This window comes from Anopheles bellator, chromosome 2 (assembly GCF_943735745.2).
Source record: "Anopheles bellator chromosome 2, idAnoBellAS_SP24_06.2, whole genome shotgun sequence".
Taxonomy (NCBI): Eukaryota; Metazoa; Arthropoda; class Insecta; order Diptera; family Culicidae; genus Anopheles; species Anopheles bellator.
Window position 1 is genome coordinate 2,011,969 of NC_071286.1, and position 10,364 is coordinate 2,022,332.

The following is a 10,364-nucleotide window of genomic DNA, read 5'->3' on the forward strand; positions in this document are numbered from 1 at the left end:
GTGCCCCATCGGAGGGATAAATCAAATTCTTCGCCTCGCTGCGTGGCGACCTTATCGTGGCGGCGGCGGCGGGTCAATGCTGGCGGTCAATTATTTAATTGCGGCCGGGTTTGTTTACTTACGGGACGCCTGACACACCGGCCGGGATTTATAACGCACATCGCGCGCTCGCAATGGACGCAATTCGTCGGTAATAAAATCGGCTCCTGATGAAAGTGCGCACCGCGGCGACATTTCCGGGACGACCACGGTTTCACGGTGGTCCCCACCCGAGTCCGTGCGATAATCTTGCGTTGCACCCATCTGTCGCACCAGAGTGGCAATTCATTTTGGGGGGGAAAATCCTGAAAGACTCGGGCTTGGGAACTAAAACTAAAGCAATCGAACCACCCAAAAAAAAAGAACAACAACAACAGGCGTTAAAAGCGTCCGTCGAGAGCTTGAGAGAAATATTTTACTGTAAAGACATAAAGCATATCTTTCGGGTCGTATCGGGTTCTGCGTTTTTTTTTTTTCTCCGTGGCCATTATTACTGTCCGGTTGTTCGTTTTCCTGACCGGGGCATTAAATCTTCCTTTTGGCCTCGGCTGGAAGGATGCCACGGGACGATCGTAAAAAGGATTACGTCGAATCATCTTGTTATATGGCTGGCAACAAAACTTTAAAGCCACAGGCTCGGTTCTGGCCTCCGAATGCGCCGCCCCAACGTTGTCCCAGCCACAGTGTATTTCGGGCCGAATCACGCGCGGGGTTTATTAGGCTGAAAACTTATCGAGTTTCAGCGGATTGCAAGGGAATGCCTTTTTGCTGAACTCACGGGGCCGGTTAGGCGATATGATCATTTTTTTGACGATCAATTGACTGTTGAATTTGAATGATTTTTTAAGAGTCAGTGCTTATTATTTAAATTTGTATTTGAAGCTCGTTTCGTTATTTGAGGATCGGTACGAATCATTTCTAGGCAGGCTGTGGAATAACTTGATGTCCAAAGTAGGCTTGCTGGTTCAGATTCTACATCACAGTAGGCTGAGCCCAGTTTTAGATCGTTCGATTGACGTTTGAGATCATTTATTAAAACAGTTCAAAACAATGGCTTAGTTTCAAATCTCGTCATTTGTCTTTGTCTCGGATTCGAATGTCGGACGATTCCGTTGATTCCTTCAAACCCCTTTATTAAAACGGTCATTTTCCTTACCTGGGTCCATCGGGCGGGTGGTTCATTTTCTTTGTTTCCTCCCGAAGATCGGTCCCGCTTGATCGTCGTCGTCGCCGTCGGATGCAAGTAGTAGTGCCATGCCCGGCCCGAGCCGGGTTCGCTTCGTGACTGCTCGTTGCTGTCTCCCGTTGGTCTCGCGCCGTTCCGATCTCGTGAGTTCCGATCCGCTTAACGGCGGGCGATCTGGGGGCGATCGCAACCACTCAGCGTTATTCGCTCTCTCTCTATCTGTCGGCGAGGCTCTCGGCGGGTTCGGGTCTCGCGCCCATGTCCTCGGTTGCGAACGGCGAGATACTGTATTACTCGGTCAGTCGGTCTGGAGGTACGACATCAACATAACGCCTTTTTTTCTTGCCGTGGAGGAGCGTGGATAGTTTTTCCTCTTTTCTTCCCCCCCTCCCCCCCCCCGGACGCCCGCCCGATCGGTTGTTGTCGTCTTCTTCGTGGTCGCCGTTGTTGTTGTCGCCGTCAGTCGGTGTGACCGCAAACGCCAGCGCCTCGGACGCCCGCGCGATCGGTGGGCAGCGTGATCGAGCGTGTTAGGCACACACATACGCACGCACGCACACACCGACGTGAGTGCAGCGGTCCACCCGGTCACCCGGAGCCGGATGCAGAACGTGAGTGAGTGAGGTGATCGACGTTTCGTGAAACGATCTAGAGTGTCCCGGGAACCAGGATTTCGCCGCCAATTCGAAGCCGTGCCGAACAAAAAAGGCGTGAGTGAACGTACGGGGCGTGACGGGAATCCGTACGGAAAGGATGCATAAAAAAGGGGACGCGTTGCGGAAAAGCGCTCCGATCGCTTGCCGGTTACGGGGTTTTCCGGTGGCCAGGTGCGTGTGAAGGAATTAGCCAGCCAGCCAGCCAGAGCGAAGCAAAAGCGAAACACAAAGCGAAAGGCTTGCATTTTGTTAAGTTTTCATCGTTTTTCCTGCCGAGGCACCGAGCGCCGATGAATATTAAAATGCAAATGAAGAAAAGTGTTGCGGCGATCCGGTGGCGGCGGCGATGATGCTGATGATGCCGCTGACGATGATACATTGTTTGGCGCAGCAGTGATCGAAATTCGAGATACCGCCGACGGCACCGTGAGCGCGCCAAAGAAGGCACCAGAAGAAAAAAAACATCGTTAAAATCGTTTAAGTGATGAATATGAATTGTGCAAAATAAGCCCCGAGGGGTGTGCCGTGCCTTTGTTTGTGTATGTAGGTGCCGGTGTGCCGATGTCCCGTTTACAAACAAAAAAAAAAGGCACCCGAAAGTAGCTCCGGTTTAGTTTCGCCCAACTGACCCCCGTGAGCCAGGTGAGCCGGCCAGTGAATCAGTCTCTGTCGTCGTCGTCGTCGGTGGCGAAAGAAAGTGATCGTCGATCGGCCGGCGGTTTTCGTGCGGTTTCGGGAAAAAAGCGTGTGCAATTATCTGAGGAGTTTCCCGGGGGCCTGGGGCGTCATAAAATACCCGAAAGCCGAAAAGTGAGATCGTGCAGCGTGGCTCCGGCTAGGCCGAGTGTGACAAAGCCGCGCGGAGCCTGATGGAGCCATTTGTCCGCTTCCCAGCGCCACCAGCGAATTGATGGTTTTCGGATGGTCAACTGAAATCGTCGATCGTCGAAAGCCGTGACGCGAAACGTGGACAGTGAAAAGCAACAAGTGCGCCGGAGGATTAGCTTTTTCGTGTGTTCCGTGACCGTTACACGCCGCCGTGATTACGCCGAGCGAAACGGCACCAAACAGGTTCGTGATTGGTACCCATGTCAAGGGAAGACGTTCTGAGGATCACACCGGGTGGATCGTTCGATCGATCATTAGACGGGAGCATCGGCGAGCGTGTGTATGGAGCTTTTAATTACCTACCTTGCGCGAGGACGCCCAAATTACGCTCACAACGGGAGCCGTTTTCGGTGAAAAATAAAATGCCCAATGCGCGCTAGCCGATCGAAACGAAAGTCTCTCTCGAGTCTCGAGCTAGCCTTCGCGGCGGGGCGCGTGCCACACGGCGATCGGCGAGAGTGAAAAACGAAACTTTTCGGTTTTGGGAGCGATCGCAATAAATCGCGGGCCGCGAGGCCCCGGCGAAGCATCCGACGCAACGCGCATTGCGCAACCCCGACGGATGTGGGTTTTCATTTTCCAAATCCACCTCTCGTATTGTGTTCTGTGCGCGCATCATCGATCGATGCCGAACGAATCGATCGATGGCCACCGCTAAGACGCCTCGCCTTGGAGGTCATCGATTTTTACGCGCCGGGCCTTGAAGGATCGGCGTCGTGATCTGCGCGATCTTCGCAGAGACAACGCGCTGCATGCAAATGATTAAAAGGTCACGCCGGGCCGGGTCATTAGGCGCGTGTGGCGAGATGGGAAGAATTTGGAGCAACCCCGAACGAGGAGGCCTAGACCTAGGCCGAGGTTCTGAAGAAGCGTCACGATCTGAAGGGTTCGATCGGGGCTCCGGTGCCCTTTCGCAACCCGAAGCACTTTGGGGTAATAATTGTGGCCATCAATAAAACCACCCGCAATTAAAGCACTTACAGGTCCGGACTTGCCGGCCCAGACCAACTCACTAACCTGTTTTTTTTTTCGTTAATGCGTAGTGTTTCGTAGAAAAATTCCGCAGCTCCACCGCGGCGAGCTCCCACGGAACTACGCCGGGCCGAGTCACTGTGGGGCCACTTCCCACACAACCAGCTCCAGCTAAGTGTGCTCCAATTTCGGACTTTTCATCCGAAATTCGCTCCGTGTTTTTATGGGTTTGAGAACCGTTGGCGCATTTCTTCCCGCGATTCCCGCGCGCGATACGGCCATTGAGTCCAGTTCTTTGGTACGTTTGCTTCTGCTGAGGGTAACATTTATCCCGGGGGTCCGGGATCTACGGAGCGTGGAATTGGAAATTTGCAATTCATGTCCGGAAGAAAGATCGCTGGGTCTTTGCGGTTCGATCGCTTGTCCCTGTGCGTCGCGGTATTGAGATATTAAACGTGCAATTTGTCTATTTCTCACTCACTGGCGGCCGAGCTTTGAGGCGCACGGCGCTCCACTAACGAGCTCCGTTCGTTCGGCCCTGCGCACGAACCCATTTTCCTGGGAAAAGACAATACTGGCCCGTCACGAAAGCCTGCGCCTTAAGAGGCCAAAGTGCGTCTCACCAGCGTGTCTCTCTCTCGCGCGCGCTGATGGGAAAGTGTTGTGCTGAGCCTCACGTGAGCCGCCTCACGACACGTGATTCATAACCTTGAAAAATTACTTATCACGATAACGATAAGAGCCGAGCCGCGGCGTCGTGGAAAATGGTCAATTATCTTCTCTCCTTTTTCCCTGCGCGCGCAAACCGCGTTGTGTGCAGCTTTCCCCTTGTCGTCGTGGCTCATTGTGTTTATTAGGAGCCGCCGGATTGAATCGTTGTTGTGGCCGGCGTGCGCCCGATGCGAGCCCCGGTCGTTGCTTTTTCGCTGGAAAAGCAAATGGAAAAACCGCCCCGATTGCCCCTGACATTTGCCACCATGTGTTTGAGTGTTAAAGGATGAACAGTGATAATGATAAATGGGAACCCAGTGGCTCCTTTGGCCCCCCGACTTCGGTCGAGTCCGGTCGCCTCCGATTCGTGGGAACATAGGGCAGCAGCAGCAGCAGAACCTTGCGGACAAATAAAATCAACAAAATGCGTAACAAGGCCCCGGCACTTCAGCGGACGGATGCGAATGAGCACGGCCGAACGAAAATAAGACAGCGTCAGCCGAGGGTTACGAGGCACGGAAAGAAAAAGGAAACATATCACAAGTAATCGGAGCACAAGTTGATTTGATCGACTCTCGATCGAGCGTCCCACCGCCCCACGGACCGACAACGGCCGAATCATTTCGACGGACATTTTACAGCGCCCATAAAATAAACCTTGATTATGGCCGCGTCGCTCGCAACTCGCGAATATTGTCGCTGTCGCTGTTGCCACACGGCCACAACAATGATCTTTTTCTCTTATTTCTCCGGTCCGGGGCGAGGGTTTTTTCGGTTTCATTTCGTCGTCTGGTCCAACGGAACCCCAAGGTAATCCGAAGGGAACCAGAGCCCCCCGGGGGCCTAGAGGCCAGGGAAGCACTTCGAAGTATCCGAGCGTTCCGAGTTAAATTGGTTGCTGCAAAGAGAGTGATGCAAGAACAAATCAGGGTAATCAGGCGGCAACATGTCCCACCACACCCGTCCGGACCCGGCAGACACATCTGTTTGGCGTGCGAGTTCTGCGTGACATTGAAATCGCTCGTTGTATCGCTCGTTTTTCTTCACATAAACGGGTTGGCTTTTCTGCTTTTCTTCCACTTTTTGCACGGAGGGACCTTGGTTAATCAAACAATTAAATTATAGCACTAAGTGGACACGTAGCTATCGATCCTTGACTGGAAAATGGACGTCAAACCGAGCCACTGCCAACGGAGTATTGATGCCATAACAACCGGAGCTCACTGGGAATGGAAAATTAACAACTGACAGCATTTCAAACTGACAACAATTACATACAAAAATGCCCAGAAAAATTAATAAGCAAAAATGGTTGTAAAAGTTATTAATTGCCAATTTTTAAAGCAAACCAAAAGCCATTAGTCGAACAATGGCTCAGCCACTGAGAGAAGAAACAACACACATACTCGGCAAAAGGGGCGACCCCACCGGAAAGCACTTTCGATCTGCCGTTTTTTTTTTATTAAAAATCTTTAGCAAAAACAGCCACCAGCAAGAAAGTGAAATTTATTCGCAAACACTGCCACATTGTATTGAGGCGCAAACAACGACGACAAAACACGGTTGAGCGGGTGCAATTATGCTCCGGCCACCACCACCACCACCACCACGGCAATCAACGAATCAACATCTCGAAGCCCCGTTGACCATAGGGCTTCCATCGCGGCATCTCGCTCCATCACCAAGTCAAACACGGGCCCGGTAGCTGGACGTGAGGTCGCGTGTCTCTTCAACCGTTAAAAATGAATGTTAATGAGCCTTTTATTTGACTTTAAATTTCTTCTCTCCTTTGTGTCCACCCGTTAGCGCGGGGAGGAACGAAGATGGCCCGCCAGTGATCTATCGGGGATGGGTTAGATGTAATTTCGTGATAATTACCACACATTTAACGCTACCGCTCGCTGCTCGAGCGCCGGGCTCTGTCTTTCTTAATTGCATTTTGATAATCGTTGCGCGTCGTAAAGAAACGGCGGCGGCGGCGGCCACAGAACGGAACAAATTTTTCACGTTCCGGATCGAAGCTAAAGTGCCTTGCAAGGTCCGGACACCGCTTTACGACTTTTATATGACCTTTCTAATTAAAGCTTGCATTTCTCTATGCAACGACCTTGTCCTGGGCCGTACTGTGTTTGTGTTTGGTTGGGGTTATGAATCTGTAATTCATGCTGCGCCAATAGATTCGAAGCTGCAAATGGAAAGAGGCACCGAAATGGGCCATAAAGTCTTTGCGCCGGCGGTTCGTCGCTTTACGGGCTGTTGGTGTCGTTTGTTGTCCGGATTGGCCCCGAAGGGGGCCCCAGGCGGATTCAGAGCGTTGTAGGCCGGCTTTTGAGCGTTTTGTTAATTAATCTTTGCTGATCTTCGTTTGCAGATCGAGCGATCGAGCTCCGTTGGACCCCAAAACTCGCGTGGTGTGGAATTCGCTTCGACACCATCATCATCATCAGCATCAGCGGCAGCTTCGCCGTGAGCATCGGCCAGCGCGCGCCCTACTACCCCGCGCCAAGGTATGTGTTCCGCCACACGGACGTGGGGCTAATAACAGGATTTCTTCAATTACTATGCAAATTTACTGATTTTTGTATGTCACGCGAAACCCATCGAGCACCGGAGCCCGCCCGGCCCGGGTGATTATTTCACTCCGCGAGCGATGCGATTATTTGTTTTAGGTGGAAATAATTGGAATTCGCTCGCCTGCATCCTCCGCATCGCAGCCGCGCCGCGCCGGCTGCATTACAACAGCTCACTGCGCACCCCGCGAGGAAGATTGCATGGAAAACGAGGGCTTCGGGCCCGGTGCGCTCGTGGGGTGGCCCTCCCTTTGCTCATGCTCAGACACAGACACACTGGCATGTTGTTAATCGCGCATAATCAACTTGCAAATCGGTCTAACTTATGATCGCGGCCGATCGCGCGCACGCCCTGGCTCGGCGAGTTGCTCTACAAATTGGTGAAATTGTTATAATTTGTTATTACAATTAATTAGTGGTTTGCAATTGAGAGTCGATAATGGCTGACGGCTGGCCGGCTCGGAGCCCCGGGACCGGGTATCGATGACTCTCTCTCTCGAAGGCGCCCTTCGTAGCCGTTGTTGTAAGCTCAAACTGGAGCAAATTTGATAGGCTTTCGTCCTGCTCCGGGGCCCCCACGCTGGGTGGCGTTTGGCAACCTTTGGCATTTGAAACTGACCCGGCTGACGGGCGGACACGACACGACCGAGTGCGGTTACAACACTCAGACACGCACACGGTGGCCCACAAACGAATGAAACGAGGTACTAATACTCACACCGGCCTGGAACCAGGGAGTTGGGTCCTGGTGGGGGCTCCTTGTATGAGCTATCTTCATTGAACTGTTGTTTCGAGTGTCTTGCGATTCAACGAGTCATTTGTTAGGATTCGTCCAGTTGAACTCTCTATTTCCTTTTCACTATGGGGTAATGGTCTGTAGTAATTCGTTGTTTACTTTATGTTGACCTTCGCAAACTTTTCTATCAAAATCTCTTGTCCTATTGGCAATCGGCCTCGGTCTGCGCCAAAACGTGTCGATTTTAGAAGCCTCGCGCTTCTCCAACACAAATTGGCAACGCTGGCCGGATTCGACATTCCTGATTGCGAAACCGAATTAATGCCCCGCGTTTCGTCCTCCCGATGGTCCGGTCCCGATTTGTCAGCTTCTGTCCCCTCCCGGGGGAGCTCGGGGCTGATCGGGATCGTAGCGAATGGACTGGGACGCCCATTCTGGGATGCTAATAAAGCTACAACTTTTTAATACGCCGTTCGCCACTCAGCACAGACCCACTTTCTGGGGTGAGGTGGCAGGAAGTAATTCGATGAAACAAAAATCCAAACGCCCTGGCCAGCCAGCGACGAACAGAAGCGAAAGAGGATTAAGAAGCTGCGGACGCGGACCGCGCCGAAGACGACGAAAAGTGCAGGACCAAGGGGCTCTAATCTAGTAAATGGGCAGTAAAATCTCCGTTTATAGCATGAAAGAGTGTCCAGGCCAGGCAGTGGTGCTTGATAGTGCTGAGTGGATGACTGGAGTCTGCCAACCCCGGCACCGCCGGCCGCCGCCGTCGCCCGAACGAAAGGTGCAAAGTGGAAACAAGAAGTGCTGTCGCTGACGATCGCGCGCCCCGATGGTGCCCGCGAACAAAACGGAACGGACATTGGCCGACCCGGTGCGGCCCAACCCGGCCATAACCCGTTGAACTAGTTCCCCCGCCTGGCCGCGCCACCCCGCACGGTCACGCGGAACCATTACCGGGAGGAAAGTGCGCCGATGTTACGCTGCTCCGTACGCTCTGCACTTCCTGCACCGGGACAAATGCAGGGCAGTGCGATCGATGCGCTATGATCGATTGGGTGGTCGGACCGCCTGCTGGCCGGTGGTAGTGGGCCGGTGTAATGGACGGATAAATGGCTAAGCGGTTGTGTTGACATTTTATTAATTTCACTACATTTCTTGCAGCGCGCCCCGTATTTCAGGGGTCCTAACGATGGTCGTCTAGGCGTCGTTTTGTGAGAAACATGGTTCTTTAAAAGAAGCAATTAAAATCGTATGTCTGTGAAATGAATTAGCACCATAAACACAATGTGAAACAATTCCACAACACACTACAGGGAGCTTCGGATCTCGATTCATCTCAATTAATCATCCGTTCCGAGGTCAATCGTTCCGTTTGCAGCCCCCTTCTCAAGAAATGAAGCTTCGTAAAGCAATCACAACATAGCAGGCCAGGTCAGGCCGGCCTTCCATCAAAGCAATGGCTGCCTACTTTGTTGCCTGAACATGGTGATTGAGTGATGGTTTTTGGCGATCGTGAAAACCCTTTTATTCGCAGTTTAACCGAAGCGACTGGCGCCATTTTTGTGCATTCAAAAGACCAAAAAATGTGTCTTTTCGAATGATTTATGATTTGAATGTGAGTTTGTCGTTAGATTCCGCGTCTGTTAGATTGTCTGTCTGCGTTAGTAATATGGGAATTCGGGTTGGTAGTACATTTTTTCCTTATACATTTTCCATTTAGAATGGTGGTTTCGATGAAGCTCCTCATTTACATTAATATGGCGAGGTATCGGGATTCGAACTACAAAATTCAATCTTATCTTATCTCCAAACTTGAATGAACTGTGAAGATTAATGAGGTTCATCCTTCCTGTGAATTTTAAGGTGACGGGCTAGATTGCCTGATGTGCCGAACACATAGTCACAGACATTACACTTGTATGTCCTTTCACCGGTGTGAGTGCGGATGTGAATCTTTAGGTGAGATGACTGTGTGAATTTTGATGAGCAACGTGGACACTGATGCTGTAGATCCTTATTGTGAATTTTCGAATGTGCTGTCTGATTGCTTGATGTACTGAACGCTTTGTCACAAACTTTACACTTGTATGGCTTTTCGCCGGTATGAGTGCGGATATGAATCTTTAGGTGAGATGACTGTGTGAACGTTGATGAACAATGCGGACACTGATACTGTTTGTCCTTATTGTGAATTTTCGAGTGTACTGCCAGATTGCCTGATGAACTGAACGCTTTGTCACATACTTTACACTTGTATGGCCTTTCGCCGGTATGAGTTCGGATGTGTATCTTTAGCAGGCTTAAAAATGGATATGTTGCCGAACAATGAGGACAGTGGTGCTTTTGGCTTTTGGAATGGCTTTTACTATTGGCGTTCCGGGTTCCGGGACTCAAGACGTTCTGAATTGATTCAGCTGCTGCATCATCAGCACACGTATTGTTTGCCACAGTCACAGGATGATGTTTCTGATCCTGGCCGATCGATTCTTCCGGATTTTGTTTGGGGTCATGATCCAAAACATCATTCGTTGTTTTCAGCTGTTGCTGCTCATGGACCTCTTCGTACTCTGATTTAATTGCAATCGGATTTTCCTCTGCCT

The 10,364-nt window shown here is 51.3% G+C and overlaps 1 protein-coding gene across 1 annotated transcript in view; it reads right to left on the bottom strand.

Annotated features, from left to right (window-relative positions):
* Window positions 1-9,846: 9,846 nt before the first annotated feature.
* The window catches only part of LOC131211751 (zinc finger protein 239-like), a gene marked incomplete at its 3' end in the record, with an annotated part of 32,086 nt that continues 31,568 nt past the window's right edge, over window positions 9,847-10,364 (bottom strand). Inside the window, exon 3 of the mRNA XM_058205349.1 lies at window positions 9,847-10,053. Coding sequence (XP_058061332.1) covers window positions 9,847-10,053 — 207 coding nt within the window. The remainder of the gene's footprint in view (window positions 10,054-10,364) is intronic.